The 15,649-nt window shown below is 36.5% G+C and overlaps 1 protein-coding gene across 1 annotated transcript in view; it reads right to left on the bottom strand.

The window, feature by feature from the left end:
• COL5A2 (collagen type V alpha 2 chain) overlaps nucleotides 1-15,649 on the bottom strand; it is a 62,536-nt gene that overhangs the window by 18,249 nt on the left and 28,638 nt on the right. Inside the window, exons 20-40 of the mRNA XM_084778872.1 lie at nucleotides 15,492-15,599; nucleotides 14,456-14,509; nucleotides 13,895-13,993; nucleotides 13,321-13,374; nucleotides 12,590-12,688; nucleotides 12,429-12,482; nucleotides 12,285-12,338; nucleotides 10,984-11,037; nucleotides 10,077-10,130; nucleotides 8,065-8,109; nucleotides 7,662-7,760; nucleotides 6,235-6,342; nucleotides 5,997-6,050; nucleotides 4,677-4,730; nucleotides 4,441-4,494; nucleotides 3,886-3,939; nucleotides 3,396-3,503; nucleotides 3,236-3,289; nucleotides 2,368-2,421; nucleotides 1,505-1,666; nucleotides 847-954 (exon numbers count right to left, since the gene is read on the bottom strand). Coding sequence (XP_084634998.1) covers nucleotides 847-954; nucleotides 1,505-1,666; nucleotides 2,368-2,421; nucleotides 3,236-3,289; nucleotides 3,396-3,503; nucleotides 3,886-3,939; nucleotides 4,441-4,494; nucleotides 4,677-4,730; nucleotides 5,997-6,050; nucleotides 6,235-6,342; nucleotides 7,662-7,760; nucleotides 8,065-8,109; nucleotides 10,077-10,130; nucleotides 10,984-11,037; nucleotides 12,285-12,338; nucleotides 12,429-12,482; nucleotides 12,590-12,688; nucleotides 13,321-13,374; nucleotides 13,895-13,993; nucleotides 14,456-14,509; nucleotides 15,492-15,599 — 1,584 coding nt within the window. The remainder of the gene's footprint in view (nucleotides 1-846; nucleotides 955-1,504; nucleotides 1,667-2,367; nucleotides 2,422-3,235; nucleotides 3,290-3,395; nucleotides 3,504-3,885; nucleotides 3,940-4,440; nucleotides 4,495-4,676; nucleotides 4,731-5,996; nucleotides 6,051-6,234; nucleotides 6,343-7,661; nucleotides 7,761-8,064; nucleotides 8,110-10,076; nucleotides 10,131-10,983; nucleotides 11,038-12,284; nucleotides 12,339-12,428; nucleotides 12,483-12,589; nucleotides 12,689-13,320; nucleotides 13,375-13,894; nucleotides 13,994-14,455; nucleotides 14,510-15,491; nucleotides 15,600-15,649) is intronic.

The following is a 15,649-nucleotide window of genomic DNA, read 5'->3' on the forward strand; positions in this document are numbered from 1 at the left end:
ATCAAGGCGACCGAAAGTGTTCTGCACCACCTGCTTAGGTAGGAATTTTTTTGTTGGACACATATGTAGTCAATTATGGCTGCATTCTGGAATCTGTATCACTACAAACACCCTTATCACTCCTGCTTTTTCTGCTAATTTAAAAAAGAATTGTGTTCTTTAGACTCATCGTTGAAGAATTATACCTTCTACTTCATAGATCAATTCTGACATCACTAAGATAAACTTTAACTCCTAATTTGTTAGCATCATATTTCTACCCAATGGTCTCCTGATTTAACATTCCAAGAGTCCATATCCCATATAAAAACACCATTTTCCCCTCAAATAGTCTCAACTGGTAAAATTTAGTTACTTTAGAAATTTTAGAGTCAAACTCTGCTCCATCTTCCAAGGAATATGAGACCCCTGAGCACATAAAGGGAACAGTGGGTTGTAGTTCACCCACAGTCACATCTAATGTGACCTTAGCTCAGCAATGTCTTCTTTTTGGCGGTTTGCTGTGAAGTATGGCTGGGTTTTTGCTAAGGATATTTATTTTAAAAGATGCTACTAAACCACCCACATGTAATCCCTTTTCTCTGGCACCAGGCATTGCTTCTATCTTTGAAGAAATAAATGAGTCACCAAAAATCCAAACACTTATTATCTACCTCTCTGGCTCTAAGGTTAAACAGATATGTTTGTCAAGGAAGTAAAGCACTAACATTTAAGATCAAAAGGTTTTTAAATGTTAGGAATTTGTGCCAGTTTAAGACTGTTAAAACCAACTTGTGAAGCAAAACAAATTAATTCTCTCTGCAAAAATCATATATCAGATGAATATTGACCAACATAGTTACTCACCGCTGGTCCAGGAAGGCCAGGCATGCCTCGCTCCCCACGTTGTCCAGGCATTCCAACAATTCCTCTTTGCCCAGTGGTACCAGCTGGACCAGGGGGACCATCTGGACCCTAGTGATAAGAGCAGACTATAGTTACTACTCTAAATGATGAATCTATATTCAATAAATTTATATATAAAGAGAAAATGTGAGCACTTTTGAGTTCTATCACAGCCTCTCATGTTATTCAACTCTTGGAGAGGAACTTGATAGCTAGAGAAAGTTAAAAGAGAGAGCCATTCAAAAAAGTCTCTTTCTTACACTTAAATGGACCAAAATAAGATTTAGGATTATATTTCTAAACAATATTTTGTGGCATGAAAATATTAAATGTGATAATATATTTTTTATTTTCTATACATAGGAGACATTCAACAAAGAATGTTTTTTATTTAGTTTTAGAAAACCATATACTTTACCACTTTTTACTTTCTTACATACACTTTTCTATCAGAGAATTAGAAATTGGAAATTTATAGAACTTAGTGAGATGAAAATATTTAATATTAATGTTTTCATATTATTAAACAGAATAAAATGTGATAGATGTTATGGCAGTGATTATTAGTGGCTTCTTCTTATAAATAGTTCAGTTGTGGTCATAGTGAAAGAAAACTTACAGGCTGTCCATCTTCTCCTGGGTCGCCTTTGTCTCCTGGGCCACCAGGTGGGCCAGCTGGTCCTCGATCACCCACTCGCCCATGAGAGCCGGGATCCCCACGAAGACCTGGAGGTCCCTCCTTCCCGGGTTCACCTACGGGCCCCGCAGGTCCTGGAGCTCCCTGGTATCATATAGAGAGAAGCAATGAGAAGGCAAAGTAGAAGCCCAGTAAGAGGAATAGACTCAGAGGCCTTGGCCTCAGGCACAGAGGGCTGAGCCATACAGGATTGCTTTTATCTTCTTAAAGAATTGGCCACTGAGGATACTTAAGCAAACAGAAAGAAAACCAAGCCATATTTGTAGATTAATAGCTTTAGTCCATCATTATTAAAAGAGTTATGAAATTAATTTTACATTTCAAACTTATTTGAGGCTCTGTTTCAGCTATAGATTATAATGTTTTATTTCATTTAGGCTGGTTTGAACTTCTGACAGGATTTACTAAAGAAACAAGCTCAGGCATGTGCATGGCACATTAACTCATGCAGGCACACGCTGAGATATACATAAAAATAATGAGTTTTTGAAAAGAAAGTTTCAGAGATTCTAGAGATGCTTTCTAACTGAGAACATAACAAAAAAGTATTTACTACTTAAAGAGAAAAACAGTAAACGTTGTGTTAGAAAGAACTTGCAAACAATCTTCTCCAAGTGAATTGATTTGTAACTGAATTTAGCTTGATGAAATGTCACTATGACTGCCAGAAAATTTAACAAAGAGAAAAACAAAATAATGGGATTAAATTAAATAATAATCAAATCATCACACGTGTGGTATTCACATGCAAGTATGTCCAATGATTTAAATCTAAGTTGACTTACAGCAGGGCCAGGAGGCCCAACTCTGCCAGCAGAACCAGGAAATCCTGTAGCACCCTGGGAAAAAAAATATCATAGCATCAGTGCAGATGACATTGGTCAGTTTGCTCCTTTCCTGAGGTCCACATTTCAAACGACGCTCGGAGCCTCCGGATCTCATTCCTTATTTTATGACCATCTAGTTTTTCATTCTTCTCATGTCTCAAATGTTTTAGGGCATCTAGATTAACTGCTGGAGGTGACATTGTCCTTCTGTTTTAACTTTTATCTATTTTAAACTTGTAAAAATATAGCTGAGAGTCTCATGCGCTAACAACTGAGCTAGCTAGGCACCTAGCAGAGGCCTCGTGCCGGACCCACGAGTCATTACAGTGAATATTTGCAAGCAGAGAAGTGTGAACAAAAGGCTATACTGTTGGACACACTGTGACACACTACAGCTTCTACAGCGAGAGGTTTTTTTTCCTTTGGTGGGGGTGCAAGGGTGGAGGGCAGGTATGAGGCAAGAGGGAGATATGTGGGATTGGGGTGCATGATGGGAAATTCATAACGAACTCATAAAAAGGTTGTTTTAGGTAGCACTAAAACCACACAGGTATTTCTTTTTTCTTTTTTCTTTTTTTATAAACAAGAACTTAAAAGTGATTTTACTTAGATATATAATCTTATGCTCCATATAAAGAAAGCAGTTAGGTCTTTGAGATTAACAAAACTGATTATTCATCCAGACCTCCAGCTAAAGCTAAGCACCCTTTTCTCTATAATACAGTAGATATATAGAATAACATTATCACACATTTACGTAACCAACCAGGACACACTAGATATTTGCAACTGGCTCTGTGAAATTCCAAGAATAACCAAAACTCACAGGTGGACCCTGGGTCCCTCTGCCACCTTTCAGTCCTGGGACTCCATGAGGACCCTAGGGGAAGAAACAAAGGACCACAAGAGTAAGCCAAATGCCTCAACTATTCATTTTAAATATTGGGTGTGGTAACAAAGTGTCTTTTTAATATTTTATGACTCACATGAGGGCCGGGAGATCCTGCTAGCCCTTGGGGTCCAGGAGAGCCAGCATCTCCCTTCTGCCCTGGCTCTCCAGGTTCCCCCTTGACTCCAGGTTGTCCATCAGGACCCTAAATGCAATTATTCAAATCAATAACTATTTTGAACATTTATAAATAAATTGTTTCATAGTAACTATTATTAACATGACATTTAGTCTTATAGAAGGTTGCTATGTAATTAGCTTAAGCGTGATATGAAAAAATGCAATAATTTCTTTAAAGCTTTCTCAAAAAATCTAAGCATATTTTCATCATAGAAAATAATTACATTAAATAAATATTATAAGCATCGATTCTCATTCCAAGTATTAAAATATGTTGAGTAATACATAATATATTTTAAACTTTAGAAAATTTAGCATATCTTAAAATGTATTTGAATAATTCTTAAATGTCTTGCTCTACTAAGAAGGGCATTTACTTGTAAATTAGAAACATTTGAAAATTTTACCTGAGGTCCAGCAAAACCAACAGCTCCAGTTGGACCATTTTCACCACGAGAACCCTAAAAGGAGAAAAACAGTAAGGAAGCCTTCATATGTATAATATCCATTTTATATAGCTGACTGTATATAGAGACATCAGCTACATTGCTTGAGGAAGAGTCTTATGTGAAATAAGTTTAAGGTCATTGAACAAAATTACCAAGATCAAAGAAACTTCTTAATTAATTAGAACACAAGCTACTTGTCTTGATTTAGTAGATTGTGAGGTGATAACCTTTTTTTAGGTTTAATAAAAATGAAATTTGAAACCAGGAAGTTATAACTACAATAAGCTTGAAAGTTACATAAAGGTTAAACAGACAGTAATTAATAACTGATAGATTAAAATAGATGGATATAGATAATAAATAAATGAAAGATATATAGATGATAGATAGATGATAGATAGATGGTAGAGTGATAGATAGGTAGATGATAGAAAGATAGAATATAGATCAATAAGAGATAAATCTTTTTAGTGTTCAACCTCACACTAAAGAACACCAAATATGTTCACTTACAGGATTGCCACGGGAGCCAGGAGGGCCAACTAAACCTCTAGGACCAGGTTCACCCTAGAACATAGATTTTAAAATGATAAGCACACAATGTACAATAAATTGGAGACTACTAGGCACATGTGAAGGGGGGCAGTGGGGGAAACTCTGAGATGGACTGACCATCTTCACCACAGTGTTTAGAAACAAAAATGTAGGCCTTGTTATCTTGGAGTGTATACTGACATCTTCCAACTTACCTTTTCTCCAGTAGGGCCTGCAGGACCTGGAGGGCCTAAGGGACCTGGAAGACCCTGTAAATTAACAGAACATAGGAATGCTGAGGGAAAGTATTGCAGAAATTTCCATGTTTAAGTAAATAAGCACATAAATCAGCTATTTTTTTGTTGTTGTTCCATGACTGTTTTTACAAGTCATCATCTACCACAGATGACATCGCCTCTACATTTTCGAGAATTTTGACATGTTGTCTATGTACTAGTAACTAGATTTTCTCAACGAAACACTTGGACCTTTTTCACCTAACTGCTCAATATATGATACTATCATTATATCGTTATACTATTTAATTGCAAGCACTCTTTGGCAATGTTTCCTTACTTTTATAACCTGTTACTTTTTTTTTTATCCATTTTGAAAGTAGGGTAGAGATTGAGAATTGGCTTCTCTTTTGTAATCTTTTTAAATGTTAATATAAAAATATAATGTAACTATTTTATTAAAAATATAATTGCACTAAACAAAATTAAAGAGCCATTCATAATCAAGGTTCATTGCTGTTAGTGCAGTTCTGTACATGGTGGGGGTGGGACAGTCACCTCTGGGGGCAGGACCTGGAGCCTCACACACATAATCACAATATTGAAATGGCTGCATTGTTGGAGTTCTTTATGAACAAGTTCTCTGTTAGTTTTATGTTCCTTCTTCATAGGCACATCAATATTCTTTTGTTATTAAAGTTTCATATACATTGTTGAAGGAATGTAAAGAATAAAATATAATTATTAATTGTATGTTTTTGAGAAAAATTTTCTTTTCTCCAGACATGTAATGAAAAACATTTTCCTAATAATTTTTCTAGAACATCTCCTGAGAACTACATTAAAACTAGTTTGTTGATTATATGGATAGGAAATATCAGTTCTCTCTTGGTATAGGGGAAGCTGTTATTAAAATAGGAAAACATGTTATTATTTGTTCTTACAGAAAATGTTCCTTTTCTAAAATAACATATTGCACTTACTACAAATAAAGCAATACTTATATTTGACCTGATTTCTTAAAAAAATATTTTCATAAATTTCATAGACACAGGGGCAGCTTTGTGTGTTTTGTTTCATTATTTCAGGAAGGTCTTTATACTGTTTTATTGCACTGATGCAGGGTGAATAAAATAAGTACCCACTGTCAATCTACATCGTTTCAAATAGCGTCATTCTCGCAATCTCAACTATAATACAGCATGAGTAACTTTATTGTTTAAACTTAAAGCAAGTTTGTAGGGTAATGAATGAAAATGTAGGTTTGTGGCTTGTGTTAGGAAACACCCTTTCCCTTACCCTTGCTCCATCATTTCCAGCTGTTCCTTCAGAACCTTTCTCTCCTATGCCACCCTGGAAAAACACAAAATAACAAAATAATAATAGTACCCGGCTACATATATTCTCAAAAATAAAGAATCATATAAAATGACTTGTAATTCAGGCTGAGAGAAAAAGAATTCCCCTTAGGATATTATTATTGTAGCCAGTCTAAAGACATGCACTACAAAAATCAATAACAAAAAACAGTACTCACTCTGTCACCCTTGGGGCCAGGTGTTCCTGCAATCCCTCTCTCTCCTGGCATGCCTTGAAGACCTGGTGGCCCTGTGTCTCCAATGGTCCCAGTTGGACCTGGATTCCCCTAAAGTAAATAAATGAAATGATATTAGTATATTTATATTAAAATCTGAGAAGTTGCTGTTTGAGTCAGTCTAAAATAATTGAGTGTTAGCAATTACATGGAGTTTAGCTAAATGATCGGATTTTGCATTAGAGAAATTGTATCTGAGTGGAATTTCTTGAAAACAACTTAGATATACAGTTTGATTTTTTTTTTTTTTGCCTTATAATTCCAACCTTTCTCTTTTGTTCATTCCAAATTCTCTGTTATATTGTTTTTTATCTAATTTAACCATTTCTCAGTATACTTTTTAATTTTTATTTTTAAACACATTTAAATTATTAAGGTTAATTGCGGAATTTTGAACATTATTTGTTTTTGATGATCTTCCTCATTCCCTGAAACCCCTCGGCACCTCTTGGACTCTCCCACATCCAGTGGCTTCTTTTCTTTTTTTATGCCACATGTACACTGTGGCCGTCCTCCAAATCAGTATCCCTTTCACCTCTCATGGTGCTCAACCTAGTCATAAAAACCATACCCATCCTTTCTTTATAGAGAATTAAATACTAAATCAACGAAAAAGAAAAATGAATATTCTTTCAAATATAACTGATTGTATTGCACTTGTTTTTCCTTGGTTGGTCTTGACAGACTTATAAGAAGCTATTATCTTTAGGGAAAAGAAGCATTTCGTTATTTCCTTGGAAAACCTGTGAGCTCAAGCTGGCTCCCACAACCAAACTGAGATCGTTTTTGCCTCATCATTGCGGATCTTAGTAATGTTAACAGTGCCTTAGTCAAAAAATCGTGCACAATCCTACTTCAGTTCCTCATATGAACTCTAAATACATTGTCATCTACAACTCTAAAATGGAACAGGAAAGCACACGGGCGTGCTGTCTGTGTTGCACTGTATTAAAATCTGTATATTTTCATTCAGGCAGTAAGTGTAATTGTGGAACCAAGACACAAAACATGTAGCACATGATTTGCTGCACCTAGAAACAAACTGTGTTTTCCCACTTCAGCAATAGATGTTAGCAAAAAAGTATGTAAGCATCAGGAGTGTGCGTGCGTGCGTGCGTGCGTGCGTGCGTGCGTGCGTGCGTGCGTGCGTGCGTGCGTGTGTGTTTACACATTATCCTGTGCCTGGGTCCACCACAGAAAGCTCAGTCTCTAGTTGCCAAAAGGAAAAACAAAACACACTTATTGAAGATTTCATTCAAGAAGATATAATTAAATCAGGTTACTCTGAAAAATGTAGAGAAGATGTCTTCCAGAAACAGCTAGTAAGTTCTAGAGCTTTCAGAAGAAGCCCATGTGAGAGCTGCACTCACCTTTGGACCATCAGGGCCATGTCCTCCAGCCATGCCCTTCTCCCCAGGCAGCCCGGTGATCCCTGGCTCTCCTCTTTCTCCAGGATTCCCTCTTTCTCCCTAGTATGAGACCAGGTTGTGAAATAACTTCAATTTTAATATAAAATAAGTTAAAATATTTTTATAAGAATGCTTTCTACTGGCAAAATTTTGGTAATGGAGCCATTTTAATGGCTCAGGTTTTCTTACTATAGTATCAAGAAATGAACTGGAATTAAAGATACTCTTTGTTCACAGGACAAGATATTTTTCAAATAGTAGAATAAATTAATATTTACAATAAAACACACTCTAAGATAAAAGATTTCATTTTGTTCTGTAGCCAATGGGAAACAAAATGAATTAGACAAAAGAAAGTACATACCCGAGGTCCTAATGGGCCAACTGCTCCAGGCTCTCCTGGGACACCCTACATAGGTTTGAAAAAGAGAAGATAAACATTGATCTTGTATTATTGAAAATATTTCCAGATCAAACATCAAATTTTCTATAGCATACCATTAAAATAAATGTTAAGGAATTAAAAATATATATACTTTTACAATTGAGACAGTATCTTATTTTTCTACAAAGACTTGTATTATACCCAAATGTCTGATGTTTTGTTTTGTTTTGGCAATGAGAATGTGTAGAATATTTTCTCACAAAAATAGCATGTTAGATTTTTTTGAAAGACAACAGAACATAGTTATATTGTCTTGTTAAAAACAAATTACTACAGAGTATTTACACAGTAGGAGAATAATATACAAAAGTACAAAAGAACAGTCATTTCAACTAACTAAATTTCAATTGTATTGAATTTATTAAAGTGTGTGTATGTGTGTGTGTCAAGTATATACACTATTCCACTAGGAATTGTGGATTCAAAATAGTAGTAATACTATTTCAAAACTTCTCTCTTTCACAACTCCAGAAAACCCTGTGGAAGAGGGGGAACAAGAATTGTAGGAGCCAGAGAGCTCAGGGACCATAGAATCAAGTAGGCAGGGCTCTTAAGGACTCAAAACGATTGAAGCAGCCATCATGGACCTACATGGATTGCCCTATACCCTCTGTTCACATGCTGTGGCCATTAGCCTGGTGTTCTTGTGGGACCATGAACAGTGGAGTGGGAGTGTCTCTGACTCTTTTGCCTGCCTTGAGACTCTTTTCCTCCTGCTGGGTTGCCTCATCCTACCTTGATGTGAGGGTTTGTGCCTAGTCTTGTAGCTTATTATGCTATGTTCTGTTGATATCCCTGGGAGGCCTGCTCCTTTTGAAAGGAAATGAAGGAGGAATGAATGTTGGGGAGAGGAGAGGGACGGGGAGAAGTGGAGGGAGGGGAGGGTACAGACAGGCTGTGTTGTATGAGAGAAGAATTTCTTCTTAAATGACAACTCCATCAAGTCTGCTCTCAGATTTTTCTTTGGAAGAACATTGTTCTTACTATAGGGTTATAGTCTTAAAACCCAAATCTGGCAGTAGCACTCCTTACTTACATGCCTTTTGCCAGTTTCCCTTTGCTCTAAGAATGAACAAATGAAGCCCAATTTAACCTGGAGGCTCACACCTCCAGCCTCATCTCTGCCACTTCCTACTGAGCTCCATACTTCAGACACACATTTTTACTGTGCCTTAAACTGCTCATCAAGTATTTGCACATGCCATTCTCATTTCCTGAAGCATCATTTATCCTTCAGATATTATATACGATATTATTTTTGGAAAGTCTTCCTGTCCCATGAAGTCTATACATAGTATCTCCCCTGTAGAGCATTTAGATCATTCAATTATACTGATTTCCTATTCTCTCTCTCTCTCTCTCTCTCTCTCTCTCTCTCTCTCTCTCCTCTTTTGCTTCTTTTCTCTATACCTCCCTCCCCTCTCTCTCTCCCTCCCTCCCTCCTGCTATGCCTCCCTCCCTTCCTCCCTCTCACTCTGTCCTACTTTTGGAAATACAGAGCCATATAGTCCATGATCAGTTTGTTCAGCTGAGGAGGTTCAGTGCTTAATAGAGCCAAGCTCACAGAATGTTCAGCAAATGTTTATCGCATGGTGATAAAGAACTTAACCCCTCAAAGATAAAAGAGCAAAGCTCTGTGCCAATAAAATGTTTATATACATTGCAGACTGTGAATCATCCCATAAAATTGTGTAGCATAAGCTACATAAGAACCATGAGAGTTGTAAATTTAGGAAGCATGTGAGTTAAGTTCAGATAACACGAGCTGAGTGATTTGGGGGAAGTTGAGCAAGATCTGAGTTCCTTCACCTGTACAATGGACATAACCAAATTGTCAAACAGAAAACAAATAAACAAACTGAACCTATCTTTAAAAGATGATGTTACAATCCACCAATTTGTACTTTTGGTGTTATTATTTAAAAACTTACTTGATCACCTGACTTTCCACCTTCTCCAGGAGGCCCTGGAGTCCCAGGAAGTCCCTAAACAAAAGTGACAAAACTAGTGATTGACAACAACCAATACCAAATAATTTACATTTTATCCTTCATTTAACCTTCATGCAAATGAAATTGCATGGACATTTTAAGCAAAATTTATGAAAAACATTAAGAAAAACACCTATTAGAAAGCATGAGAGATTGTCAATTATAAAGCTATATTTTTATTTATCGATACCACTTAAAAATTAAGAGAAGAATATAATACAAGGTTCTTAATGTCTGTCATTGCTGTAGCACTATGTTTGAGCCTGCTAGAATATTGCTGGAAGAAGGTGTGCATTTCTACAAACAAATTATTTTATGCTTTGAAATAATGTATACTATATGGAAGCATTCTGTGATAATTTATTCATCAAGCTGTTTTAGTGACTGTACGAATAACACCAGATAAGTTTAAGTTTAATAAGCCTTGTTGAGACATTGGGAACATTTTATTATTGTTAACTTCTTATCGGCTACCAGCTTTGTATTTGGTCTTTCAGAGATAGGCCACTCCTCATCTTGAACAACAATGTTTGTTATAGACAACTATCTATCTTATCTAGTAGAGATCTCTGTTTTGAAAATTAAAGAACTTTGCCTCATTCATGTATTCTATCATGCACATGTACACAAACATACTCACACATACAGGATCTCACTCTTTATTCTAACCTTGCCTGGAACTTAACTGGCTGGCTGCTTACTCCCAGCCACCTCCTAATTCAGTCTTCCAACTAGTTGAAGTGCAGATGTGAGCTGCTGGCTACTTTCTGTATTATTAAACAACAACAACAAAAAGTATTTTAAAAAGCAATTCATAGAATAAATTAAAACCTAAATTAGTGCATACCTGAAAGCCAGTAGGGCCTGGAGGTCCCTGTTCTCCTCTTTCTCCAGCTAGGCCCTAAGTCAAAGAGAAAAAAAACAGCATGACTACCACCGTACTTTTAGGTCTGCTCCCTATTTCTGTGAAATAGGAATATTGATCATTTATTTTCTTCCAACAGCCTACTTTACATATTAGACAGATAATAAAATAGTAATAAAAATCACCAAATGCCAATACTTGAAGTCCTAGAAAGGGAGAAAATTTCATTTAAAAAACCAGTAAAGAAATTCAGCATAGTTTGTTGTTGCTGTTTTGAGTTCAAATATAAAACACCTAGACCCATTATTTTCTACATCAATTCAAAGAGTTGTATTTCTATTGAAGTTCATTTCTACTCATTGCAGTTTTAAGATAGAATGGTAAAGAAGGCATTTTTAACTAACCCATGAAAACTAAATGTCAAAACATCTTTCAAAAACACTTTTACCAGGGGTCCTGCTCAAACTATGGCACCAGCCAAGGACAATAGGTGCAGTAAACTTTGAATCCCTACACAGATCTACCCAATGGACAGGACATTCTTCACAGTTGAGTGGAGAGTGGGGACTGACTTTCACATGAACTCTGGTGCCCCATATTTGACCACGTCCCCTGGAGGGGGAGGCCTGGTGGCACTCAGAGGAAGGACAGCAGGCTACCAAGAAGAGACCTGATACCCTATGAGCATATACAGGGGGAGGAGGTCCCCCTCAGGCACAGTCATAGGGGAGGGGAATAAGGGGAAATAGGAAGGAGGGAGGAATGGGAGGATACAAGGAATGGGATAACAATTGAGATGTAATATGAATAAATTAAAATATATTAAAAAATAATAATAAAGAAAAACAATTTTAAAAATCTGAGCATGAATACTTAGAATCAAAAGATGAACACCATTTTTTTTCAAAATCAGCCAAATTAAATACTTTTTCATAATATATATTCTTAGAACCTAAGTATAATTCTGCATTTACACATTCTAAATAGAATATATTATAAACATTTTCAAACACTATTTTCCTTAATTGATATAATCTTCAACTATAGTAACAAAAATGCTACAGTCACCTTTGCGACTAGATGCCATTTTACAGTTTGAAAATAGATCAGTCTTTTTACCCAAAAAAAAGAGTACATCACAGGAATAAAATGAAAAAGAAAAGGCGGAAATTCTTCTTCAGTGTCTTATTTCCTCATTCTATTTTCCTGAAACTTATTTATGAGGAATCTTGGAGAAACAATGAAAAATGCAATGTACAATGTCATAAAAGAAAGTCACGTACCGGGGGTCCCACTGGACCTGAAGGACCAACTTCTCCATCTTTACCAGGAGCCCCCTAGGATCACATGAACATTTTAGGTATCGAATCATAATTTGGATGATTTTATATCTTTTTTTTATTCAATATCAGAAAATAGATGCTTACCCTTTGCCCAGGCACACCAGCATTCCCAGCTTCTCCTGGTTTTCCAAGGTCACCCTAGAGAATAAATGGATGCTATTCTAAAATCATTCAATTCAAGAAGCATACCTAAGTCTCCAACTGAGGATTCCAATGGGCTATTAAATATTATTTGTGGTACTCACACTGCTACCTTTAGGGCCTGGAAGGCCCATGCTTCCAGGCTGCCCTCTGATGCCAATGGACCCTGGAGGACCTGGCCGACCATCTTCCCCAGGAGCGCCCTGCAGGGTTGACAGCAGGAAGGTTAGTTGAGTAAAAGCAGTTTCTAAGCACTGCTCTACCCACAATTGTCACCTGCCTTTGCTAACCATAAAAGTAATTTTAACTAAATTTTAATTTTTTATGTTTGTATCTTAGTTCATGAAAAAATTGAATTTTTTAAAGCTCTGGGATACTTTGAACATTTCAAACAGATATTCTAATTTTGCTCCACTCATAAGCCTCATTGTCATCATCTGCTGGCCTTCTCATGCTAAGGGGCAAGCCTTTCTGTTATTTATTTTGATTTGTGGTCTTAAACATTTAAACTTTCTATTTTACACTACATTATAAAGAAAAGACTCAGGGTACATAAGCCAATAACATACTTATTTCTAAAATGTGTAAAAGTGTAATGTTTAACAGTATTAAAATACAAGTTAAAATTTTTCACTGAAGCAATTTAAATTTCAAATATCTAATCAAGAAAATTTAACTTATATTTTGTTCAACTTGAAATTCCATAAATTCTACAAAGTTGCTACTAGAGGGCACTTAAAAATATAATCATGACCACCATTCACAGGATAACTTAATATAACTTAAACCTTGACTGGAAAATGTTAGTAGTGATAGAATTATTTATATTACTTACCAAAGGCCCAAGTTTCCCTTCAGGACCTTGAACACCAGGATTTCCTGTCAGGCCCTGGCAATGAAAAATCAACTGTTAATTTGCTTCTGAACAGCAGTTGAAGGAGAATTTAAGCAGAAACAAACAAACAAATTAATGAACAAACAAAAAACAACAAAACAACAGTATTTTATTGTGAACAACTAAATAGAAGGACAATTGCAGAATTAAAATAAAAATTTAAATGACATTTTGTTGAATTGAAACAAGAATTTTCTTTACCAAAGGTCAGCAAGTTATTTTTAGTATGAAATTCAAAAATTGTAAATGTTTACAAATAAATAATGTTCCCATAACGGGAGGGGGCGGGGCGGGGTAAATATATACTCCTTTGAAAAGGATCTTTTAGAAATTACTGCATGTTTTGTAGATGTCAATAATAGTATAACAGCATTTTAAAAATAGTTCATCCACGCATAACTATTAAAACAAGGGTTTATGTTGTAAAACAAGCTAAATATAAAAATAGTAAATGAAACAGAAAGACTGTGGAGGTACTTGGGTGTTGATACAACATAATCTGCCGGCTACTTACCCGAGCACCGGGAAGTCCAGGTTCACCTGGACGTCCTGGGTCTCCCTGGCCTCCTTTCGGCCCCGAAGAACCCACCGGACCGCGCTCTCCCTGAGCACCCTATTAGACAGAAAACACACAGGGCAGAGTTAAAGCAACGAGAGGTTAAGTTTGTTATGTTTCAAATACACACTAATATACAGCGTTTTGTCAAAGGTGTGACAAAGATGTATTTGAAAACACTGTCACTAAATGTTTTGTTCTAACTTATATTCCCTATGAAAATTATCGACCACTGAAGAAAGCTGAAATCACAACCTCATTGCAATACGGAAAGAATTTTAGAGTTTAAATTTCATCTAAAAGCTACATCATCCATTCTAAATCTCTACAACCTTTTGTTCTCAGAAGTGACCCTGGAAAATCTGGAAGCAAGGCCTCATATTATTCAAACCACCATCTAGCTCCCAACTCCCTCATGCTCAAAAAGAAAAAAATAGGCAAGATAATTTTGGGGTTAGGCCCAATACCTGCCAGAGACGCATCCCCAGTAGGGAAATGTTAGCCTTGCTCTGATCTTACCTTCGGTCCAGGTAAACCATCCGACCCTGGAAAACCACGGTTGCCAGGAGCACCCTACAATGGACAAAAATGCAGTTTTGAGATGCTGCTTACGGTTGTTTCACGTATCTAGAGAAAGGTTTTGTTTTTGGTATCGGATTTTCAGTGTACTAATCAAGTTAGCGCAGCAAATGATAAGAGAAAATAATCTTCTTAGAAAAAATTAATTGAAAGTTTGACAAACACAAATAGTGACCAAAGCTTCCAAAAGAAATTATCTAATAATCTATCATAAAATAAACACATAAAAACAAATACATAGGCACAGGAAGCAAAAATCACTGTGTATAGTGATCAAAATCCCAACGATAGTATGTTTTGTGTTATCTTACAAGAAGAGACCATGGCTTTCATTAAAACTCTACAAATATAAATTAACATTTTCCCTTCAAGTCCGCTTTCTTATATCCATTGATACCAAAGCTTTGCTGTTATTTAAAACCAGCAAGACCTTTCTTGCCTTGTCTGTTGAGAACTGAATGTTCCAGTGCAGGCTTCTTATTTTTCAGTCTCATCCAAACTGCTGTCCTTTCCCGTGCCCGCCCGCATCGCCTACCACCAAAACTAGCACCTATCAGCTCCACACTCATGGTTACTCTCCTCTGTTGTCAATTATTTAATACTGCATTGGGGACTTATTAAAATGTGTTTTGTTTACCTGTCGCCTCATTGTTCATCACCCAATAATATAAACCTATTCACTACAACCCACGTGAATATTAGGACCACAGGGTTCCTGTTCACTGTGGTATCCCAACCATGAACAGCTCTAGCTGGCTTGTATTTGTCAGTCAGTGTTTGCTGAACAGATGAGTGAAGCTTACATGGACCTTGGACTCTTTTTCCATAGAGATAAAAATACTAGACCCTGTAAAGCATCTGCACCATCTCTTAATTACTTAATGTTCTCTGTCTATTCACAAATGTACTCATGCAACCTCCTAAAACACATATATAGGAGAGGAGATGAAAACTGAATTTCTTTATTCCAATTTACCCTTTCTCCTATTGGGCCTGGAGGGCCAACTGTGCCTGGATCACCTCGGGGACCTCTTTTTCCTTCTTCACCAGGTGGGCCAATGGGACCCTGAATACCATGTGGCCCCTATTAAAACAGAAGGATGGGTTTCAGGAAAAGTCATTCACCGAGGAAAA

Source organism: Acomys minous (genome assembly GCF_964271855.1).
Source record: "Acomys minous genome assembly, chromosome: 4".
Lineage (NCBI taxonomy): Eukaryota > Metazoa > Chordata > Mammalia > Rodentia > Muridae > Acomys > Acomys minous.